The 25,668-nt window shown below is 38.6% G+C and overlaps 1 protein-coding gene across 3 annotated transcripts in view; it reads right to left on the bottom strand.

Moving 5' to 3' along the window:
- si:dkeyp-23e4.3 (rho GTPase-activating protein 7) overlaps window positions 1–25,668 on the bottom strand; it is a 121,796-nt gene that overhangs the window by 33,049 nt on the left and 63,079 nt on the right. The window contains exon 1 of one of the 3 annotated variants that reach the window (XM_038295823.1): window positions 2,201–2,380. The exons of the other annotated variants lie outside the window; for them this stretch is intronic. Within the exon in view, the coding sequence (XP_038151751.1) occupies window positions 2,201–2,213 (13 nt within the window). The 5' untranslated portion in view covers window positions 2,214–2,380. Of the gene's footprint in view, window positions 1–2,200; window positions 2,381–25,668 lie in introns of those variants that run through there. 3 annotated transcript variants of the gene reach the window in all.

The raw sequence follows: 25,668 nt of genomic DNA, 5'->3' as shown, positions 1-25,668 counted from the left end.
CAACTCAAGTGAGCATAAAACATTTATGTGTATTTAAGGGAGTTTATTCAAATTTAGTCATTTCCATCAAGCTTCTCTGATCTTCAAAACATGCATTAGAAAAAGCCGATGGAAACACATCTAGGAGTCTGATGCAACACAGCAGGTCCTCATACCTGGCCTCAGACAGACGGAAGTACTTCCGAAGACCTTTAACTGACTAACTTTAACGAATTGGGAGTATCTCTGGATCTGTTGGACCCAGGGATCATGGCGCAAACTCCATTGTTCAGTTTTCCACATAAAAAAAAGCGAGTCACTCTGTAAAATCGTCATCTGCTATGCTGTTTTGTGCTGACACGAGGATTTGATGACATGACAAGTGGAAATTTGACGCTTTGTTCGACAAATTCTTTGCAAGAGAGAGGAAAAAAGTCAAGCGACTAAAAGCAGGTGAACAAAGTAGACAGTCTGACTCAACTTTCAGGCTAAGTAGAGTCCTCTAAAGTAAGTCAGTATATTTATGAAGTGCTTTTTGTTAATAATTACTAGCTGCTGCAAATGGAAGACAAATGAGTGCAGCATACAAACATTCCCAGTTAAAACACATCAGCCAAAGGCTATCCTAAACAATCAAGTTTGAAATTGCATTTTGAAAGTTTTTCACTTTTAAGAATAGTATGAGGGCTGCAGTTTCAATTCAGTTTATTTATATAGCACCAATTCACAACACATGTCATCTCAAGGCCCTTTACAGTTCACCAGATCAAAAAGTCAAATTGATTAAAAGTTTTCTATCTAAGGAAAATCAGTTGATTGCATCGACTCATTGACCCGAATGCAATCCCTCACACTAAGCATCCTTGTAGTGACAGTGGAGAGGAAAAACTCCCTTTTAACAGGAAGAAACCTCTATCAGTTTCAATGGACAAGTCTCATCTGGTTTTAATGGAAATCTTTAGGACCTTCAGGAGATTTTGGCCTGAAGACTAACAGCTGCACCCCGAAAAGCAAAACAACAACTAGTGATTGATGTACTGAGATGCCTAACCATGCAGTGTCCAGAAATTAAGGTCTAGAATTTAAAGTAGATACAGACTTTGACTGGAAGCTAGAAGAACAGAGAAAGTTGGACTGATACTGGTCATCTAAATAGGCCAAACAAAGGTCTGGTGGTAGAATTTTGTACCACTTGAAGCATGAAGCTGACTACTTAAAGCAAGTGAAAAACAGAATTATAATACAATCGATGTGAGAGGAAATGAAAAGAAGAGAATTACAAGAACTTTAGATGGTCTCTTTACACCTCACCTAAAATCAAGACCTATAATTTGATGTTTCAGCAGGGTAATTGACCCAAACAGATACCCAAATGGATTTGAGAACAGATAAAACATCTGTAACGCCATTGTCCCTTAAACCCTTTACCTATTTAAACGGAATCTGTAAATTCTGCTTGGAAGAGTGAACAAATATCCAGACAAAAGAAGAAAAACAATTATCAGTGGCATCTGGTTGATGTAAACTTCTGGCCTGAATTGTATATTGCAGTAAATAAGCTGCAAAAGACCTTGAGTTGCTGTGAAAACAGCTACTAGAATGCTAACTAATTTGAAAATGTGATATTTGACCCTACAAAAATGCAGTAATAAATCAACAGTTTCTCTAAAGGGTCAAAAGTGGCTATCGTACTGAACAGTCCATGTTAAAATGCAAAAGCCCAGCAATAAGTCACTCGGTTCCTAACATGAACATTTCCATCAAATTGCAGAAAAATCTGCGAAGAGAAAAAAGATGTTCCCGATGAGAAACAGCCACAATAGAACAATCAAACCATCAGAACAAAACCGACCAACAAACAGGAAACAAAGAATTTTGAAATAACTTGACATTTTAGAGAAGCCCACATACATTCAGACTGAATCCTACACTCTGGTAACTCATGTTTGCAGGCCTTCAAACAGTAGCGTTCCGCACATTCTTAGGTCCCATGAATCATGAACCTTTTAATGTCACAACAGTCAAATGTAAGAATGTTAGTTTCATGATAAGTTTTTTAAACTCAAAGCTTCCCTGGAGCCTTAAAAGCTCAATCAGCTGCTCGTTACGGCCAATCACTTCCTTAATGAGGACCATCGAGCAGTAATTAATTGTTAATTGGCATCAATGAGGCAACATAATGAAGGATTGTATCTACCCCCCCATTCATTCACATACTCACTTTTGATTAACATGTTTTTTTGAAGGATCTTTAACAGGTTTCCATGTCCGATACAAATAAAAGTTGAGGTTTAAAACAAGCTAAATCCAAGTAATGTATTCCAGAGATGCCAGAGATGAAGCAGTAAAGTCCAGTAGTGCCGATCATGTTGGGCATCATAATAATGAAATCATTGTTGAACATTTTCCCCTTTTCACTACCACTCCCCTTCCTCTGGCCTGGACTGGACCATCTGAGGACCGGAGGAGGGTTGGGAGAGGGGGGGACTTCCTAAAAATAACCAAACAGAGCGCTTCAGTGAACATGTGAGAGGTGCCTGAGGAGACTGGGAATACTTTCAAACTGAGACATGGAAATAAGTCATTGATAGGAAGGGTGGATTTGGCAGATAATATCTGTGAAATGTTGTTGCCTCTCTCTTCAAGAGGAATGAATGGACCCTAGTGAGAGTCAGGACTTGGTACAGGAATGACCTCTGGTTGGGCAGAAGCTGGAAGTTTTTATGTTTCCTCTTCAAATAAAGTGGGATGTCAGGAGTTCAAAGCAGTGTGATAAAAGGTGTTTGAACAAAAAGAAAAGAAACAATCTAACATTCTGCATTCAGTTTAGAGATATAAAGTTCTTATGTGTGTAATTCTTCACCTAAGCTCAGACCAAGGATCACTATTATCACTCATGGCCTTTTATCTGACAAGTAAGGGTTTTAAATGGGAATACCTTCCATAAAAGAAGGAGAGCTCATCCAGTGGGATCTGCCACAATCATTTATAGGTGGAGAAGAAAAAAGTGGATGTAAACAACTAATGAGATTCTCTCACACTGCAAAATCACAGAAGGGAAAAAAAAAAGAGTTTAAAACTTTCCATCTCTTTCCTGATGGGAACTCCTAAATCTACAAAAAAAAAACAACAACATATTTTTAAAGAGCAGAATTTCATAACATCAGACTTTTCTACCAACCTGAACAGTGGGATTTCTTGGAATAGATTCCCTTGAATGTTTTCCTCTCAAATTTTACGTTTATAATTAATGGAAACATTTGGGATCTTCAGCAGAATCCACAGCTGTTCAGGGGAATCTCTGTCTGTACTCACGTCTTTGATAAAGGGGATGTTTGAACAGTGAGCTGTTAAATATTAAACATTCATCTAATTGACTTTTTACGAATACCAGCATCACAAAGTAAAATATATTTATATAACTCTGATGCCCCGAAATAAAGTCAACAAATGCATCTCAGGATAACCCAGTCCTTCTCAAATAGTGGGGCGCGCCCCCTTTGGGGGGCGTGGTGCGATACCTGGGGGGGCGCGTGTGACCCTAGGGAACAGGCTTTTTTTTTGGGGCCGTACTATTATAAAGTGTAATTGCGCATCCACTACAGTAGGCGGCAGTGGCGCTGTAATTTTTACTTCTGTCACGTTTGCGACAGTGCAACATTTTACGGCTTACAAGGTTACCTGGTTACCAGTGTTGAGTCAACAGAAAGCTCCGACTGCGTTCTGTCTAAAGCCTCTGTTATTCAACATAAAAACCGCCAACATGAAAAAGTTTTTAACAGGGATGAAAAGAAAAGCGGAGAGAGATAAAGATAATGAGAGAAAAGAAAGTCACCCGAAAGCTAAGACGAGGAAATACGACGAAGCGTATTTAGCGCTTGGCTTCACTGTCACTACAGTTGGAGAAGAGGAAAGACCGGTGTGTTTGCTGTGTCTAAAAATGCTCGCAGCGGACAGCATGAAGCCAAATAAATTAGCGCGTCACTTAAATACATTACACCCCAATCACGCCGATAAGCCGCTAGAGTTTTTTCAGCGAAAACGTGCTGAATATTGCCAACAGTCATCCCGCTTTGTGAAGGCTACTTCAGTAAACCATCGAGCGCTGTTAGCATCATATAAGGTGGCGTACCAAATTGCGCAGTGCAAAAAGCCCCACACCATAGCAGAGGAGCTGATACTGCCTGCAGCATTAGACATGGTCTCTGTCATGCTGGACGACGCCAGTGCAGCAAAACTAAAAACTATCCCTCTGTCCAATGACACTGTCGCCAGACGTATAGATGACATTGCTAACGATCTTCAAGAACAGCTGGTAGATAAACTCAAAGACAAACGTTTTGCCTTACAATTTGATGAAGCAACTGACAGCAACAAAGACTGTCTGTTTATTGCTTATGTACGTTTTGACATGTCTAACTCCCTGTGTGAGGATCTACTTTTTTGTAAATATGTCAGGGACAGAGCCACAGCTGAGGAGCTATTCAAAATTCTGGACTCCTTTCTGACTGAGAATGGGCTAAAGTGGGAGAACTGCATTGGTGTTTGCAGTGATGGTGCACAAACCATGGCAGGGAAGAGAAAAGGACTTAGGGCACTCATCAAGACAGCCTCACCTCATGCTGAGTGGACACACTGTATTATACACAGAGAAGCACTTGCATCCAGGCAACTTTCCCCTGAATTAAGTGAGGTTATGACTGACATCATAGATGTAGTCAATTTTATAAAGACCAGACCACTAAAAACAAGAGTCTTCTCTGCCATCTGTGAGGAGATGGGAGCTGAACATCAAACTGTGCTCTATCACAGTGAAGCAAGGTGGTTGTCACGAGGAAAAGTCTTGTCCCGTGTTTTTGAGCTCAGAGAGCAAATAAGAGTGTTTTTGGAGCAGGAGCACAAGTATGAAGTGGCAGAAAAATTTTGTGATGAGAACTTCCTGGGAAAACTGGCCTACCTGAGTGACATATTTGGAAAGCTAAATGAACTGAATCTACAGCTTCAAGGGAAAGATAAACACCTCCCTCAGGTCACAGACAAGATTAGCTCTTTCACCCGAAAGCTTGTAATGTGGGGCAGGCAACTTGATGAAGGAAACACAGATTCATTTGAGAACCTGCATGAATTTGTAGACACTAATGACTATGATGCTATCTCAGTGATTCCACACATTAAGCAGCATATTTCTTCACTGATTGGATTCTTTAAAAAGTACTTCCCTGAAAACAGTTCCCAGTATGACTGGGTGAGAGACCCTTTCAGTGCAGCAGCTCCAACTGGTTTCAGCTCTGCAGAAGAGGAGCAGTTCATTGACATGACGTCTGACTCCACACTGAGACTGAGGTTCACATCACAGACACTCAGTGCATTCTGGCTGAGTGTAGAGAGGCAGTATCCACTCTTAGGAGAGAAAGCTATAAGCATTCTGCTTCCTTTTGCAACATCTTACCTTTGTGAGATTGGCTTCTCTGCTGTTGCTGCACTGAAGACCAAGTACAGGTCCCAGCTAAACATTGAGCAGGAGCTGAGAGTTGCACTATCATGCTTCGAACCTCGCTTCGAAAAGCTGTGCACTGCAAAACGTGCTCATTGTAGCCATTAAACCTGACTTCCTCCTCATTTTGATCAAAAAAAGAAAAAATGAGCACAAATTGTTTAATTCATTTTTGTTTTGTAGGTTCAAGTGTTTTATATATTGTGCTCCTGAGTTAATGTTGCTGAACTAAATATAAATTAGTTATTTTTTTTGTAGTTTATTAGTTATTATAATTATTAAATATTATTTATTGATTTGATTTAATTTTGCAATGGTGCAATTAGTTTGTCAAACATGTTTACAGTTTAAACATGTTTAAAACATGACTTAAAACACGATTTAATAAAGTTATTCTTTGTAAGTTTGACCATATGTCTTTCTTTTTTTTTTTCTTTAATGTTAATAAGGATAAAATGTTATGCAGAGATGGATAGTCACGTGGGGCGTGGGGGGCGCGAATAGTTTTCTTCTTGCTAGGGGGGGCGTAACAGATAATAATTGAGAAGCACTGGGATAACCTAACATGAAACTGACCTCAATTCTGTGTAATATGACCTCAGTTTGAGTCCGGCTGTTATGGGAGGGCCTCAGAGGCTTGTTAGAGAACATCAGTAAACAAACACCACTATGCGGACCATGGAAGAAAGCAGGCAGGTCAAAGAATGTGCTGTGGAAAAGTTTGGACCAAAGTGGGGTTATGAAGAAATATCTTAAGCCTCAAATATCTGACAGAGCTCTGTTTAATCCATGTTAAGAAGGCCAATAAGACAAGGTCAAACTGACAGACATGGCAAGGTCATGAGGTCATGGTGTCAAGTGCAGAGCTGATAATATTTGGACAGACCGAACTCAATCTCATAGACTGGTTAATAGTTGGTGTGCTAATGGAGCTACGGTGAGTTAGCATCCATAAATCCTTTTGATATCTAGCTTGGTGGCTAATAGTGCTTGTGAGAAACACCAATGGGTGACCTGCTGGTGCTTGTGACTACTCGCGTGGTTGATGTCGTCTGATTTGAAATGTGTAGCTTTGTCTTCGGTAGTGTGGGGGCTAACTGGTAAAACAGTGGATGTGCTGTCTTAAGGCTGATTTATACTTTGAAACTAGGTCGTCTGCGTAGGTATCGCAGTGAACAAAAAGATGTCCCTGCCCCCTCCGTACACAATCTGCTGCACCTCTCCCAAATTGTAGGTGACCGCAGACAGTGCCACAGACAGGAGATGTTTTCTTTTCATGACCGAAATTGTGGAAAACGACTGGTGAAGTTGGACCAGCTAGAAGCGTAAGGTGCGCGAAAACGCTGGGACCCTTTTTCCACCTGGATCCCTGCTCTTTTTCGCCCTCCGTTGGCCAGACAAACTCACTTCCTCACCGCCTCGGCAGTATTTAGACCCACATCGTATAGCGCAGACTACGCTTCAATACTGGGCATAAATCCAAAATGTCTGCATCAAGCTCACTGTGACACACTGCTGTAGGAGTATAACCAGCCCTTTAGCATTTAGCAAAGGACAAGCTGACTGGTTCCAGTCTAAACATAATTTAAAACCTGACTATCTTAATATAAACATGTACAAAGTACCACTGCTGCGGGAAGTGGGGGGGCTGCAGAACCCCCTAGTGGAGAGACGGAAATGTTTTTATTCTTTTTTTAAATGTATTAAAATTACTTTGCATAATTCATAAATTTCTGATGATTATTTTGGAAAATGGGGCTGCTCAGTGGCGCAATGAGTAGCACTGCTGCATGTTCTCCCTGATTATGCGTGGGTTTTCTCCGGGTACACCGTCTGATGGACTGGCGACCTGTCCAGGATGTACCCTGCCTATGGCCTCCAGACAGCTGGAGATGGGCACCAGTACCCCTAAAGACCCCACTTGGGATTAAGCGTGTTAGAAGATGGATGGATGGATATTTTGGAAAATGATTTTGACTTTTTATATTTTACTATTACATGTATTTGGATTTAAATTGAATAATTTTGAGGCTAATCAACACAAGTTTATGGAAGGTACATTGTCCTGGCGAAGTAAAACAAGCTAGTGGTCGCTGAGTAAAGAGGTATCCTGCTCGCAGCAGCAGACTAGTAAATTTACATAGTCCAATTACAGAAATGAGGAGTAAATATGGCACAGAAACTGATTTCAGATTTTTTTTGGAAAACCACCATCAGTGAAGAAGAACACTAGTACTGCAACCACGACAACGGAGAGCAGATGGAGTTAGGAGACTGTCCGCCTACCTCTGATTGCCCTGAAGTTTAATTAATAGCGCATATATTCACCTGAGAACTAATGATGCGTTACAGACCCTGGTTGCGTGCACTTAAGTGTATATGACAGTAAAGTAGTGAATCTAAATCTATTTATTTGTTATTATTTATTGTATTTTAAATAGACCTTTAGGCTCATAGGTCTTTTGACCAAAGAAAACAAAAAAAAGGTTTTGGTTTGCAAAAGCTTTACTTGATATATGAAAATAAAAGAACAATTAATTTCAGTTCTGTTTTTGCATGTAGATCCAATTAGAATCAGTCCAGCTCAATAACTATGAAAGTTAGATACCAAAAGCTTACATTAAATTATTTAATACAAATGACAGAATCTTTTAAACCTAGTTTCTGATTTCTGAGAGCTTCTGAGAGTCAATTAAAAACATATTTAAAGGTTTTTTTTTTGTTTTTTTTGCATCTTTTGACCACTAATCAATCCCGGAAATGTTTAAGAAACATTTGGAAGAGGATTTTTATATTTTATTTCTGACATTTTTCAGGCATTCATAGATTATTTGGAAATGGTCAAAACGCTTGCTCGTTCTGAGGCAGTATAGCCAGTTAGAGGAGAGGTATGAGAACAGGAGTGACTGAAGACTATGCAGTATTAAAAGCAATTAGAGAAAGAAGGAACTACAACAAACCTCAGAATAACTAGTCAGCTATAATCATAGCTGAGTGACTTTTATTTTGGCAGTGAGGAATTTTTATGCACATGAGACATGCAAATCATTGAAACTCACAAATCTGCCTAAAACAGAACTGTAATAATATGTTAACTTTTTTACAGTTATGCACTTTTTAAAATTGTTTTCAACTTGCCCCTATTTTAATGTTAAGAATCTCAACCAACACAGAAAACCAAAACTTTTAGCCTATTTTGAGTTATCTTTATGTGCAACAGTACAGCGGTTTATTGATCTGAAGCAGTTCTAATCTGGCACAGATGCATGAAAAGCCCTGTTAAAGACCCTTCCCTGAGCTTTGATAATTCAGATACAGGTTTTATAAATCCAACAGGGTTAAAGATTTCTGCTATATGTTTAGATTAACATAATCCATGTTTAAGATATTTAAGACTTGTAGTCTCACACTAGATTAAAGTAAGTGAGAAAAAGCGGTGGAATAACCCTTTAGCTGTTTCCCAAATTGAAAGCTATGATATGGAAGCCAATTTTGGGCTTCATGCACAAAGCTGCATTAGCATTTCAATTAAGAAATAATAATATTAGTCCAGGGGCTCAACATTTTCTAGCAACTATTTTGATATAATTCTCCTATTAGTACTTCATAATACCCAAAAGACCAAAGCCTAGCTGGCTACGGTTAGCTGTACACTAGGGAAGTTATGGTTGATAGGGATGTGATCTCTAAATGTATTTGATTGGATTAAAGTTGGCAGGAGGAGGAGTTCACTTAATTTTTTTTCATTCTTTTGTTTTGTGTACACAGGTTGAAGCTTGGGTCCAAGAAGTGGAAAAATGACTTAAAGCCAGTGGCGGGGGCTATAAATTCAAAATAGACGTATAACAAAAATCAATCAAACCATCACACCAGTATATTATCCAGTAGATGAATGCCAACTGAAAAAAAAAACTTTATAAAGAAACATCATTTCATATACATATGGTGTCACAGACCTAAAAAAATAATGTACCAATTTAATAAATGAAGCTCTTTTTTATATATATGGAATATATATATATATATATATATATATATATATATATATATATATATATATATATATATATATATATATATATATATATATATATATATATATATATATATATATATACAGTATATATAATATATGAAAACATTTTTTTTGAGAATGTGTTTATTTAAGAGCAAGTATGCAAATGAGCAAATATGTAGAAAAGGAGACTATATTATGTTATTTTCCATGTGAATCCCAGATTGTTCATTCTTGTTTGCATTTTCTAAAACGTGCTTTAAATCAGTCCTACCTGTCTTTATCCAGGCTGGATCAGATCCTGATGTGTGAAAAAGGAGGCAAGAAAGCAGAATAAAGCATCAGCCTTGCCTAATGCAGTTAGCCAAGCCTTGTAGCTAAACCAGGTCCTGGAAAAAGACAGTGTACCGTCTCCATCTGTCTTTGGACTGCTGATTAATTTTGATGTTCAGCTGATAAGGTCCGACCAATTTCACTTCCAACTTCTCTTAAGTAAGGTAAGGTAAGTTTTCTTTAAGGAACCTAACTTCTGTGATTCAACCTGTCAATCAGCCACACTATGACTATCCTATCCTTTTGCATTGCACAGGAGCTTCTGTGCACTTTTAACGAGTTTATGGTCAAAAAGTTTTGCACCCTAGGGAGGAAATACTTCACCAATCTGAAGAAGAATGAAACAGCTTTACTCGTCATTAAAGGTTAAATATTTATCTTGCACATCTAAAAAATATATTAATATATTTTGAAATATTTGACCTTTATGATTTAATTTTAATTTCTTAATTACGGTCATTGGTTAGGTGGGGTGGTGCCCTCACACCCTCTATTGGCCAGCCGCCACTTCTTAAAGCATATTCCTCCATATTGGTCAGCAAGTGGGTTAAGTCCATTTATTTTTCAAGCACGGATTTCTATCCAATAGAAATTTGTGTGCAGAGTGTGTGAGTAAAAGAGCATCCTGGTACAATCAATATTTGGAGGAGCTTCTCATGCTTCATAAGAAATTCTGCTGAAATCTCTGCCTTGAATAAAAATAGATGTAAAATTATCCAGAGAAAATTTGGTGACGGAGCAACATGTTTTAAGACAAACAGGAAGGGGAAAGCTGCTGAAACGTCATACAACTGATAATTTGTCAGCACTTCCATAAAATGAACAAAGGACAAAATAACACAGCAAGGATCAGCCACCATCAGTGAGGCTTTGGACAAGAATACAAAAATCCTCCTGAAAATTGCTTGGGATGTTGCTCTTTCCTTTTATTGGAGACTGTAGGTTAAGAACAAATTCGGGTAAACAGTTAAATTCATACATAAACGTCCAATAAAGCAAGACATTCCTACTCCTCAACACAATGGATCATATAAAACAAAAGGAGTAAATATAAATGTACACATTGAAATAACAAACGTGAAGCATTTTCTTTTATTTATGTCAGCAGCTGTTTTATTTTCTTACATTTTCTTAGGTCATATAAAACAAGGATCTCAAACTTTTGAGATTCTTGGCTCCTCATTAAAAGCATAGAATGTCTGAATTATTAGAGTTACTTTTCCCAGGCTACCATCAGCATCAAAAACAGGATATATGGGTCACTGCATCTTATGAACTTCAGACAGAAATCTTTTTGAGGGCCACGGTTGGCCATGGGATTTATTTTGGACACCCCTGGTGAAGTGTGACACATAAGCCAGATTTAAGTGGATTTTTAAACAAAGAAAAAAAATTTCTTAAACAAACCAGGTTCACTTTCACACTGCAAAAAAAATGTCAATCTAAATAAGTCAAATTTTCATAAAATACGTGCTTTTTTTCTTGAATTAAGCAAGTAAGTGAGATTCTTTGCCAATGGAATAAGCCAGTTTATAATTTAAATAAGAACAAACAACTGCATTGTCTTATTTCAAATCCATAATATCTGATTATCTTATTTAAAGTTAAAAAATACTAATTCCATTGGCAGATAGTCTTATTTACATACTTTTTAGATTTTAGATAGTTTTTGCAGTGCAGAACCCTTACAGAGTACAAGTCCAGTCCAGATGGTTTTAGAGCCTCCAATGGCCTGGAAGGAAAACAATAAACATGAGGTCTGAATTACATATTTTCCAGCTGGTATAACTGTTAGAAACAAGGATTGATACAGCGTAGGCTGACCTGTTGTGCAGCAGACACAAAGGCTCCGCTGTCTCCCTGCAAGAGCTACAGAAAAATGCATTTCCTCTTCCCAAGCCAGAGTCTGTCGGCCAGCAGAGGAGGAAGAATCCAACAATACTCCCAGCGGATGGGAGTCTCTGTGTGCTGCGTGTGCGCACATACACTATATTGCCAAAAGTATTTGCTCACCTGCCTTGACTCACATATGAGCTTAAGTGACATCCCGTTCCTAATCCATAGGGTTCAATATGACGTCGGTCCACCCTTTGCAGCTAGAACAGCTTCAACTCTTCTGGGAAGGCTGTCCACAAGGTTTAGGAGTGTGTTTATGGGAATTTTTGACCATTCTTCCAGAAGCGCATTTGTGAGGTCGCACACTGATGTTGGACGAGAAGGCCTGGCTCTCAGTCTCCGCTCTAATTCATCCCAAAGGTGTTCTATCGGGTTGAGGTCAGGACTCTGTGCAGGCCAGTCAAGTTCATCCACACCAGACTCTGTCATCCATGTCTTTATGGACCTTGCTTTGTGCACTGGTGCACAGTCATGTTGGAAGAGGAAGGGGCCAGCTCCAAACTGTTCCCACAAAGTTGGGAGCATGGAATTGTCCAAAATGTCTTGGTATGCTGAAGCATTCAGAGTTCCTTTCACTGGAACTAAGGGGCCAAGCCCAGCTCCTGAAAAACAACCCCACACCATAATCCCCCCTCCACCAAACTTTACACTTGGCACAATGCAGTCATACAAGTACCGTTCTCCTGGCAACCGCCAAACCCAGACCCGTCCATCAGATTGCCAGATGGAGAAGCGCGATTCGTCACTCCAGAGAACGCGTCTCCACTGCTCTAGAGTCCAGTGGCGGCGTGCTTTACACCACCGCATCCGACGCTTTGCATTGCACTTGGTGATGTATGGCTTGGATGCAGCTGCTCGACCATGGAAACCCATTCCATGAAGCTCTCTGCGCACTGTTCTTGAGCTAATCTGAAGGCCACATGAAGTTTGGAGGTCTGTAGTGATTGACTCTGCAGAAAGTTGGCGACCTCTTCGCACTATGCGCTTCAGCATCCGCTGACCCCGCTCCGTCAGTTTACGTGGCCTACCACTTCGTGGCTGAGTTGCTGTCGTTCCCAAACACTTCCATTTTCTTATAATACAGCTGACAGTTGACTGTGGAATATTTAGGAGCGAGGAAATTTCACGACTGGATTTGTTGCACAGGTGGCATCCTATCACAGTTCCACGCTGGAATTCACTGAGCTCCTGAGAGCGACCCATTCTTTCACAAATGTTTGTAAAAACAGTCTGCATGCCTAGGTGCTTGAATTTATACACCTGTGGCCATGGAAGTGATTGGAACACCTGATTCCAATAATTTGGATGGGTGAGCAAATACTTTTGGCAATATAGTGTATGTTAGCAGGCCCTGTGTGTGTTGTGGTGTTTGTGGGCGAGGCGGCCACAGTATGAGAAGATTTGTTTACTCTCTGAAGCTTCGGCCCGCTGCACGTTCACAGCTGCTTGCATGTGTGCTGTGGGATGTGTTTGGGTTGGGGTTTGTTGTCTTTAATATGAAAGTCTAAGCCTGGGTGTGTGTATGTGTGTGTAGTCTTAATCTGGTCCGGGTATTTCCGAAGCAGCAGGACAGGAAACCCTCCTAAAATGTTCTACCCTGAATGCTGGAGACCCAAGATTGAAGAAGCAAAATTTAAATGTCATCAAGCATGAGATTCATTTGCTAAAGAATAAACAAACTGTCATTTTGCTCATTGGAACGAGATATAATGGACTGTTGTGCCTTCATGTTTGGTGAGCCACAGAAAAGACAGAACCAAGAACAGGGGTCAAAGGTCAGAACAAGAGATCAAACAAGTTCTGGCAAGGATCCAGCTTTAATTAGAAGTTCTACAAGAATTATATAACACATATATAATCTCAAGAACAAAACTCGTAAGTATTTATTTCATTATACACAAAGTCCTATACATCTGCTGAATAAAATATAAATATTAGAGATCAAAACTTAAAAAGCAAACATTTGTGTGAAATGAATCCCTTCTAGATAGTTTTCAGATTTACTGAGGAACATCTTTTAATCTTTAGCGGTTTCACATTGAGGTTTTAGTCAGAGAAGGATGCCAAATGCTGCAACCAAAGCCGACTGTCACAATTGGTGTTAAACAGAATTTGGAGCAGAACAAGTGCTGAAAGCTTGCTAAACATCCCTCAGCATGGTGCCAGGAGCTTGGCTGACCCTTGGCAGTATCCCTGGCTTTTTGCTAGCCTGCCAGAACCAAGCAGCAGAGAAAACTTTATCCGCAGCAGAATGTCAGCAGGTAAAGTTGGAAGGCTGAGCTTCGGTTGTCCCACTGGGATTAGATGGCTGTTAAAACGAGTTGGCACATCTGCCGAATATCTATTTACTTCCTTTTAGCAATTAGGGCCAAAGTTTTAGTAGTCTGGACTCGCATGTTTGCTCTCTAACAACTAATAAAGGTGATTCACATCATTAACTTCCTTAACATCATGTTTATTTCCACAACAAAGACAACTGTGTTCCTTCCTTAATTCCAGTTTCACTAACAAACAGACGTTCACATTTGCCCCGATCTCATACTTTTCCCTCTGCTTTACTGACTGGTAATTCATCAAAAAGGAACCGCAGCTGACAGAATGGTGATGTTTGGGGTCTTAGAATGGAAATGGGGATGAACTCATGGAGAAGATAACTACATGGTAAGAAGAGAGCAATCCATCAAGTAAATCCCCAAACAGCCATTTCTGCTTGTTATGTCAACAACGAGATGGAGTTGGAGAGGAATATTGTAACAAACAGCTTCTTTCATTCAGTTAACAGCCTTCGAACTTCATGTAAACCCAAGTTTCTGTAGTTCTTGTCTTTATTTAATCCTCATTAAAAACACACAAGCTGACTCCTCCAACCTGTTATTAAATTCAGTTTCAATTCAGTTTATTTATATAGCGCCAAATTCACAACACATGTCATCTCAAGGCACTTTACAGTTCAACCAGATCATACAGTCAAATTGATACAAAGTTTTCTATCTAAGGAAAACCAGTTGATTGCATTGACTCATTGACTCAAATACAATCCCCCACACTAAGCATGCTTGTAGCGACAGTGGAGAGGAAAAACTCCCTTTTAACAGGAAGAAACCTCCAGCAGAACCAGGCTCAGTGTGAGCGGCCATCTGCCGAGGCCGACTGGGGTTCAAGGAGAAAGAAGCAGAGACACAAAAAGCAGCTGTAAAAGGCGGCCCCGTCCAGGAAACACACAGACAGGCAGACGAGCTCCAAGGCAGCTCCCATGCCAGAGGACGAAGAGAGCACATCCACTCAGTCACGGGCAGAGAAACAGGACCACACTGGAAAACAGGCCGATCTCCAACATCTATAAACAAGGGTGTTGATAGAAGCAGCACAGCTGATGTTTCTTTCCAGGATGATGTCACAGCCAAACAGGAACAGACGAGGCAAAGCTACTCTGAGGAAAAGCAGAGAGAGCAGAAGGTTAGAGATTGAACTAACAGATTCTGCAGAATAGGAGAACAGAGAGAGAATGAAGCAGAATGATGAAATGGGGGTCCCTATGTCCTCCAAAAGTCTAAGCCTATAGCAGCATAACTATAGAGATAGCTCAGGATAACCTGAGCCACCCTAACTATAAGCTTTATCAAAAAGGAAAGTTTTAAGCCTAGCCTTAAAAGTAGACAGGGTGTCTGCCTCACGGACTAAAACTGGTAGTTGGTTCCACAGGAGAGGAGCCTGATAACTAAAAGATCTGCCTCCCATTCTACTTTTAGAAATTCTAGGAACCACTAGTAAACCTGCAGATTGAGAGCGAAGTGCTCTGTTAGGAACATAAGGAACAATCAGATCTTTGATATAAGATGGAGCTTGGCCATTTAAGGCTTTATATGTGAGAAGGAGGATTTTAAATTCTATTCTTGATTTAACAGGAAGCCAATGAAGAGAAGCCAGGATAGGCGAGATATGATCTCTCTTTTTAATTTTCATTAGAACTCTGGCTGCAGCATTTTGGATCAGCTGAAGGCTTTTAACTACAGTTTGTGGACTTCCTGATAGTAAAGAATTACAATAGTCCAGCCTTGAAGTAACAAATGCATGGACTAGTTTCTCAGCATCACCCCTGGACAGGATATTTCTAATTTTTGCAATGTTCCTCAGATGAAAGAAGGAAATTCTAGAAACCTCTTTGATATGGGATGTTATGTAGGGAGGGTTGATATAAAACATGGACATTCTACAATTTGGCAGCAGGTACCACAGAAATCAAGTGAAATCAAGTGCCTTTTATCATCACATAGATCAAAGTTATGCTGAAATCAGATAAAGATAATCTGAGTAAATAGAAATTAATTTTATTTAGTAATGGTGCTATTCCACTTTAAATAACACCGACTACCATGACCTGCTTCAATTGTAAACTTTTTTATGTCAAAAGTTTAATGAAGAGTAGCCGTAGTTCTGGCCCTCTAGTATCAACACTACTGATAGCAAGAAGAAGACTACTTTCAAAAGAAGAAGAAAAGCCCCATGGTATTGAGTTCAACTGTTACTGACACTAGCAAGATGTGTAGATTATGGTCACTACAACAGACAGATGCAGGAGCTTAAAGTGGCAAAAAGATCCATTTATGTGTAAATACCACTCTATATGCATGCTGTGTCAAGAGGACATAGGAATGCCAATAAATAAATTTATCTATTATAAATCTATTATAAAAGGTTATGATTTTACATTTTGTAATTCTGGACTAAATAAAAAAAAAAAAAAGAATTTTGTCTGGAATTTCAGATGGCTGAAGAATAATAAGATCTGACTAAGAATAAAATAATAATCAGATTCAGTTAGAGTGAGGAAGCTTCTTATTATTTATGGTCTGTGTGGAATATTAGCATAATTGAAGTGAAAACTATTCAAACCAACCTAAAGCTCGGTAAAAAGTTGTCGACAAACTTGCATTTTCATTCCAAAACAATTCTATTTCAAGGGTCCCTTTAAATGAACTGATTAAAGTTATATTTGAACATTACAGAATTTTAGAATAAAACTATGATATTTACTTGAAGATAAAGATTTCGATTTTACCTTATTAAAACTGCTTTAATAAGTTGATTAACTTGCATTCACTTTTCAGGCCTTGCAGATTAATGACACATGTAGTCTGTTTTTGCAATTTAACCATTTTTAAAAATAAAACAAAAAGTAATTTCCTTAGAATTTAAAAACACGCAATAAAATATATACAGAATGTTTATAATTTTCTTAAACTATTCATCCTTTACACCAAAATCTCATAAAAGTTTTAAGAGCAAATCATTTTGTCTCATTGTTTTATTTTGAATCCAGCTCATTTAACACTGTTGCTGATGCATTATGTTATTATTCTTCAATTCTTATGTCCACATATGAACAGTGGCTTATTTATGATACTTTAACCTGATGAGAAGTAGATTTTAAAGCACAGAGCTGCATATCTTGTGTTGTTGCTCAATCAGTAATGGATCCAGGTTACAGTGTTAACAGTAAACGTATGCTGCTTTTAGAAGATCAAACATTCCCGTCAGGAAATCCCAGTGTAACAGACATCCAATCAGTTCCATACAGTTACTTTATTTAACCTGGAACAATAGACCCAGCAACAACCTCACCTTGAGTCATGGTTGTTTCTGATTCTCCAGAACAAATAGTTCCCTTTTAAAGAGCTGAACAATGTGGGTATATGCCCAGGTGCCAACCAATTTCAATTCTGACAACAAGAGGAATGTTCACATATCCAGTTTTATCCAGTTGATAAAATATTTATGGGCTGAAAAGAGAGTGTTGCAACAAGCAGTGAAAGTGAAAGTGACACTTTCAAACTAAAGAATAAAGTTTTAACTGATAGGTACGGTGGGGGTAGTATAATGCTGTGTCAGCCATTTTGATGATGACCATTAAATATGGTCAGCAACACTCAAATATGTACATTTATGCACCATACTTATGACCCTGTATTCAAACTCTTCCATCCTGATTCATAAATGGCGCTGAAGTTAAAAGTTGGTCCAACATTGAAGTAAATAATTAGAGTATAAAACGTTCAGAATGGAACATACCATGGTCAAAATCTATGTTTACAATGTGAAATGTTTGGTTTAAAGCAGACCCATGTTAAAGCTATAAAAAACATTTCCTCTAAAATCAGACACCTGCCAAATATGGGTATATCATTTTTTTGTGTTTCCATTAAGATAATAAAATGTAGTGTATCCTATTTATTTTGCTACACAGGATGTTGAATATTTCAAACAATACTTTCTTTTTACTGTATTGTCTCTGTAAAGTGCCTAGAGATGACATATGTTATGAATTGGTGCTATATAAATTAGGGCTGCAGCTAACAATTATTTTGCAAATAATTAATCTGTAATTTTTTTTTACAATTTTTATATAAATAGAGCTCAAGATAGTCAAGATTAGTCAAGAAGTATCTGATTAATTGTTTCAGCACTAATATAAATAAAATTGAATTCTGTTCTAAGCAGATGCTGAAATGTGTATTGCTCATAGATCGTGTCCTACTCAAGGCTTTAAAAATAAAAAAGGATTCTTTTTCATTTTTTTTTAAGCTACGCATCAAAAGGAACCTTGGGCCTTTTGAAGGGCAGCAGTGGCATTAAACTCCTGCAAAAGCTGATCTGAAAATAAATAAAGATTCCTTAAAACAAGCATATTTGCCCTGAATTTCAGGAGAGAAATAAAATGTTGGCCCTTAAAATAAGTTTTTTAGATATAAGTAATTTTGAATTAGACACTGGAGGTGTTTTATTTAATTTTAGATGTAAATCAACATACTTCCCTACCATTTTCAATTACATACCTGATAAGATCAAGGTATTTTTCATCAAAAATTGACTTACTTAATATATTGCAGTTAATTTTTCTGAGTGTTTTTTGAGAGTTTAAAATTTGAGTATTGCAACAACTCAGATATAGCAACAAAGTTTCATATATTTGAGTCTTTATGTATAATTTTACTCTAGGTGGAGAAGATAAATTCTCTAAAACACTGAACTTCTCTTTTTCAGAAATAATCTTAAAAGTTAACTAGCGTAAATTTTTTCCTGTCTAGAAAAATAACACACTTATAATTAAAATGTAAATCTTAAAAAGCCCAAATGAATGTGAAATGTATGCCCATCATAAGTTGATGGAAACTTCAAAACACGACTGCAGGGCCTAGACCAGTGGTTCCCATCAGTTTTTGGGCTAGCAACCTCCAATCCATTATCCAGGTCACTTAGCACCTGCATCAAATACTATGTTGGCTTCTGGCACTCAATATTGTTTATTATTGTCACTGTAGGTCTAATTATTGTTGCTTTTCTGTTTACAATCAGAAGTCTTAAAAAAACAAACACTGAATGATAAAGAGAAGCCATGTGAATAGAAAATACGGGAAGAAACTTCCAGCAGAACCAGGCTCAGTGTGAACGGCCATCTGCCGAAGCCGACTAAGGTTCAAGGAGACAGAAGCAGAGCTACAAAATATTTTGTATTAAAAATGGAATGATGCTTTACTAGTCATTAAAGATTCAATATTTATCTTACACATCTAAAAAGATATATATTCATGTATTTCAAAATATGTACCATTTAAAATGAAATTATATATAAAAAAAAAAAAAATTATATATATATATATATATATATATATATATATATTAATCAGGGTCATTGGATGGGTGGGGCGGCACCCTAACACCCTCTATAGGCCTGTCACCACTGGGTCACAGTATGAAAGAATTAGTTAACTTACAGTATACCGTTTACTGTATTTTCACTAAAACTCTAAATGACACAGCGGACTCAGCAGGTGGAAAAAACACATTTAACAAATGAGCCTTGAGTGCAAAAGAAGTAAAATGTGTCAGTTACTCATGATAAATGGAGTAGCCAGAAATTTGAACCAAGTAACAGGAACAATACTTTATCATGTTTTTACTCAAGTAAAAACAATAGGTGTTGTTAGTCCATTTTTTGTCCCTTAATTAAATCAAAACCCCCCTTCAGACATGGGCAATGTGGAGTCAACAAGTCATCTCCATGTCATGTATTTGTTCTACCCAGCCACTGAAGCAGGTGAATCCAATCTTCACCGTGAATTAACCTGTGCAGATTGGACTCACCTGGTTAATTGTCTGGGTAGAACAAATACATGACATGGAGATGACTTGTTGACTTCACATTGCCCATGTCTGCCCCCCCTTGTCATGATCGCAGCCTCGATAGCTCATCTGATTACTCAATTCATTCAGCTGCCCTTCCCTACCTGCTCTCTAGTTATCATTTATCTTATTCACCTGCTTCCTCTGCTATACACGCTTAAGCCCAGCTATCGGAGCCAGATCATTATTATTAGTTTTTCGTGTTTTTTGTGTTTAGTGAAGTCCCTGGTTCATGTCTTGACACTTGAAGGTCATTCTTCTCTGCGAGCCCTCAGGGTTTTGGCTCGGAAGGCGGGGGAGGTCAGTTTTAGTCCCCTAAGTCTGGCTCCTATGTGGAGGCAAGTTTAAAGTTTCTGCATCTATCCTGGTACCATGTCTTATCTCTGCCCCTCAAAAACTGAACCTGCCTCTCTCCATTTGAGTGTGTCTGTCTGAGCTCACTGTTGGACACATGGAACTCTGGACCTGCTTTCACCCTCTCTGGAATACTGGATCTATCTGTTCCTGTTGGATCAGAACCCCTGGTCATGCTAGGGATTCCTGGATTCCAGAACTGTTCCTGTCCGATCTGTATCCCTGACCTGAATTGGATTCCTACCTGCTCACTGAGGTTGCTGCATCAGGGACACTCTGGGCAGCTCCTTGCTCCTTGCAAACGGCATTACTCGGCTGGATTATGCCTTCTTCAGAGAGGATACATTGAACTGGTAAACCAGGAAAGTGACTCACACAGATAATCATCTCCAGTCAGATGATAGTGGTCACATTCTTGTGTTTCTCCCTCCAGACTGTCAGTGATTGTGGGATCCTCGAATCCCCCCTGATAAAAAGTACCATTCTGTAACAGTACAATACCTGTGACTCAATGGATTGAGGGAATCCACATATCTCCTAAGCAGCAGATAAGAACATTTGAAAGTCCCTTTGCTAAATTGATAACATGCATCTAGGCTTCTCTTTCTATGCTGAACATTAATGCAACTTTGCTTTCGTTTTAGGGTACTAACCGGAGATGTTCAGAGCTGATCTAAATAAAAAAAATATATAATTTTTAAATCTGTAAATAATAAAGTCAGGAGAAAAGGAGAAGACATAAAAAAAGCTGGCAAGAAAAAGTGTGGGGGAACATTAGCCCCTGTTGTTACTGCTTAGGGCTGGGATGCTGAGTGTTATTCCCAAACCTTAAATGCAGAAAGATAAAATTGGCTATAAAATGGTCTTAAAAGAGAAATTTGACTTCCAGATATATCATAAAACTTTATTTGTGGAAATTAAGTTAATCTAGAATCTAGAGATAAAAGGATCAATTTTTTTTCCACACAGTATTTTAGTTTTCTTATCAGGCCATGATGGCTCTTACTGGCATTAACTCCTGTTATTCCCAGTTTAACCACATAGAGAAATCTCCCCCAGCATGATCTCATGGGTGTCCGTGGGATTTCCTCCCCCTGTTCTGGCTCCGTCTCCAGTGAAGGTGCGACTGGGTGCATTGTCTTTGTGTGTCACAACGACAGACACGCATTCCTCTGGAAATGATTTCATGAGTAGAAAATTACCATCAAATTGACATTAAAAGCCTGTATGCCAGCCTTTTTTCCCTCCACTCTCCATTTATGGAAACTCAGTGGTTCTCTGGTGTGATCAAAAACCTACGTCTAAGTTGAAGAGACGCTGAGAACACCAAGTGTGGCCCAAGTAGACACTGGAAATGTGTGTGTGTGTGGGGGTGGGGGGGCATATGTGAGGGCTCTATTTTTGGCTGGGGAAGAATTTAATACAAACAGAAAAGCAGCTGGGTAGCATTTACTCCAATGGGCCAGAGTTAGTGTCAGGAGACATAAAAAATGTAGGTTCTTTAAGACAGAGATGAATAAAAACATTTGGCACTAAGAGCATAGGGCTTCACCCCAGAAGAGAAGGAGAAATATTTCCTCACAGTTATGCTTTTGATTCGATAGGAATACTGTGATTTAGGTCATTGTGATCAGTCAGCACTCACTGGTTTGTATGTTATAAGGTTTACAATGAAAGATATTCTATAAGCATTACAATCACAGATGGGTGCAAGACATTTAAATTAACAGGTTAATTTAAATAGTTGCTGTTATAAGGGAGTTCTAGTGGTTAAATAAGTAATTTTAATGTTTTTCAGAGATGGGAAGTAACGAAGTACAAATACTTCGTTACTGTACTCAAGTAGATTTTTCTGATATTTTTACTTTACTTTACTACTTATTTTTATGGCGACTTTTTACTTCTATTCCTTACATTTTTACACAAATATCTGTACTTTCTACTCCTTACATTTTAAAATATTGGCTCGTTACTTTAGTTTTGAATCATTTCAATGGAGTTACCGTTATTATTTTTCACGTCATCAATACTAAATTCAATCTAATTGGATGGGAATCTACGTTGCATTTGACGCACCACTACAAGATGAATCGACAGATTCGGCGGTATTCATTCGCGGCAAATCATTGCAGCTTGGTGGCGGTGGCGTTAGCATAGTAGTATGGACGACGAGATGATTGAAAATGAAAAACACAACGGAGATCTAGTCCTATTGGCAGACATCCATTTAAAATGTAGGCAACAGCATGAAAAAAGTGGTTTCTACTTTTACTTTTATACTTTAAGTAAATTTACAAGCCTGTACTTTGTTACTTTTACTTGAGTAAAGAAGTTTAATCAGTACTTCCACTTTTACCAGAGTATTTTTTAACACAAATATTTGTACTTTTACTCAAGTACGGAAAGTGAGTACTTTTGCCATCTCTGATGTTTTTAATGAGTAGCATTTACAGTGGATATCTGACTGGGTCAGTTTTAAAACTGTATCGCCATAGCACCAGGGTCTGATTTAAGTTATAGGAGTATAAGGGTACAAAAATGAATCATGTTTCAATACATATTTTCTGTTTTAAAGCTTCAGTTTGGTATGTTTTCATTTGGGAAAAATTAATCTAAAACGTTTTTTTTTTTTTTTGTCAGCATTAAATAAAATAACTTTTTCCAATCTTTGAAATAGCTTTTAATTATGAAATGAAAGAGTGAAGTATAAAAATTTGCTTGAGATTTGGCTTAATTATATTCTACAATAAATATAGTATTAATAAGGCTAAATATGTTACACAGTAATATAACCTAAAAACAGTCGTTATGGAAGTTTAGAAATTTTTAAACAAAACCGTACCCACGTTTGAGAATAAAACAAGTTTAAATCACTTTGTCAAATGTCAAAACAACTCCAAACTAGTTTTAGCGCTGCAACTAAATGAACAAAGGAGCTTTATGGAAACTTCCTTCAATGATAGGAGATTCTGCATACCTCACATCTGCAGATTTTAAAGTGATTGGCTGCTACAGGTAGCCTTTAGTCAGAGCATTTGTCGTTAATACATGTGATGTTTATATTCAGTCAACAGCTTCATAATATATTGCTTTTGCCAACATAACGTTATGGTTTGGTCCTCCATTCATTTACCTTCTGTGGACAAGACACTGCAACACATCCAAAGGGTCTAGAAGTATAAATCTAGAATCAGGTTTGTCTGTCACCAAAATGGTATAGGTACCAGATCTGCTCGGGTGGTCAGATCTGCTCGGGCCCTGCTCATGCCAGTGAAGTTGGCTGAACGTTGTCAAATGACCTAAAACATCATGGTTGCCTAGACAACGATAATAACATAACACAGCATCAGTGTGCAGATGCGGGAGCATGTGTAGTGTTAGCGTGTCTAATGACAGATGAAGTTTTTCCTGATTAATAACAAAACTGAAAAAAATCATTTTATGGTGAACAAAATAACTGCAAGACCATGAAATAAAGGGGAAGAGCTGGGTAGCGCTGGTAGCACTCCAAAATATATTTGATCCTTAAGAAACGGGTGCAATACAGTTGTGCGAGTGGAGTTGCCTTATGTTGACGTCATAAGAAGGGGCAGGGTAGGCACCTCAGGTAGGTGGCCATTCTGTTGCTGAGTAAAAAAAAAAAAAGGAGCAATTTCTTTTCATTTTTCCTTCTTCTCATTGGTACTGGCTTTACATTTTACATCAGCAGCATTTACCTGCCTCCCATTATACCCTTCCATCCTTCTAGAAGAACACACAAGATATTCATTTGATTGGAGGGGAGGGTAATATCCCCAACTATTTTCAGATAAAAAATTCAGACTTTGAGTAACTGACTGTGAATCCATCTAATGCTGCTAAAACTGAAGCAAATGCCCCATTAGCTCCATCCGACTGTATTCACCTGTAAAGAGTGGAATCCCCCTCCTACTTGCTCCTATTTTGTCTCCATCTATGCCTGAGAAACCAAATCAGTGTCTCTTTATAGCTCCTACGACCTGCAGGTGCAGGGCAGGTTACATATAATGGGTTTCTAAGCTTGTTTGCTGGAAAGAGCTGACTCTTGCTGAAAACAACAAAGAGCTGCCCGGCTATACCATAAATTTGCTGTAAAACAAAAGGTAATGAGAGGAAAAACACTAAAGTGCTCCTGAGAGTCGAGGAAAAAGTTAGAGTAATGTGAGGGTTCTCCGTCCATTAGTTACTGTTCATATAAAACTATTTACCAGAGCATCCTGCATCTGTTACAGCTAGCTGTGCCACTAAGAATTGTGCTTAAAGCTGGAATGTTTCTTTCTGTACATTCCTCATGGCCTCCTGTGGAAATGCTGTTTTCCTCATGTTAGTGTCTTTGTCACCTCAGCGTGACTGCAGGAAGTCTCCGCCCAGGACGCTGCGATCCAGCGGATGATTCTGGACGCCCCGTTCTGAGCGCTTCAGGAAATCCCTGCGTGATTAACGGCCCTTCCAAGGGGAGGGCAGAGTTATTGTTCATCAGCTCTTGGTAATGTGACTCTCCCGTCTAAATAACAATGTGTCTGGTCACCTGTCTCTGTATCACGTTGATCTTCTTGTGTTTACTTTTAGAGTTTTTTTTTTTTTTAAAGCCTACAGAGACCGGATTCAGTTTCGTTATTATTAATAGCATCAACTAAACCAATGAAACATTGTTTATGTGGACACTTGGTTTTCATGGATTCTGTTCAGCCTGCTGGCGGCACGTGTAGGATTTGTGGACTTCCTTGCTCTGACGTTTTCATATTTTGATCCTATTGTAATTTTCTGTAACTGAGCAACAAACACAAATATGAATTGCAAGAAAAAAGAAAGTTTATTAATTTAAATGGTAAATGGCCTGTACTTACATAGTGCTTTTTCAAGTCAGGAGACTTGATCAAAGCGCTTTACACTACATTCAGTCATTTACGCACACATTAATGGTGGCAAGGTACATTGTAGCCACAGCTGCCCTGGGGCTCACTGACAGAAGCGGGGCTGCCGTACACTGGCGCCACCAGGCCCTCTGACCACCATCAGCAGACAATGCAGGTGAAGTATCTTGCCCAAGGACACAACGACACTGAAAGTCGGAGCCGGGGCTTGAACTGTCAATCCCTCGATTTTAGGGCAAACTCCTACATCCGGTCTATTAATAAGGTCTATTAATGTTCTTAAAGTAAAACCTTTTCTGGAAACTTTGGTAGAAAATTGTTTCAGACCCGCTGAGAAGCAGGAGGCCTGGACCAGATTCAGGATTCTCTAAAGAGATCATAGCCCAATAGTCTTAAGAGAAGAAAGGAAGAAGAAACATAGAAGGTCAGAGAGTCTTTGGTATGGTGAATGCCGTGTGGTCCTGTCTTAGAGAGACAAGGAAAAAAAGAAAAGATTGATCGGTGCTCAGTGGGATGGACAATTT

The sequence above is a fragment of the Cyprinodon tularosa genome, unplaced genomic scaffold (assembly GCF_016077235.1).
Source record: "Cyprinodon tularosa strain WSP-4 unplaced genomic scaffold, ASM1607723v1 ctg36, whole genome shotgun sequence".
Taxonomy (NCBI): Eukaryota; Metazoa; Chordata; class Actinopteri; order Cyprinodontiformes; family Cyprinodontidae; genus Cyprinodon; species Cyprinodon tularosa.
The sequence above is the reverse complement of the archived record's forward strand: the minus strand, read 5'-3'. Positions and strand labels throughout refer to the sequence as shown.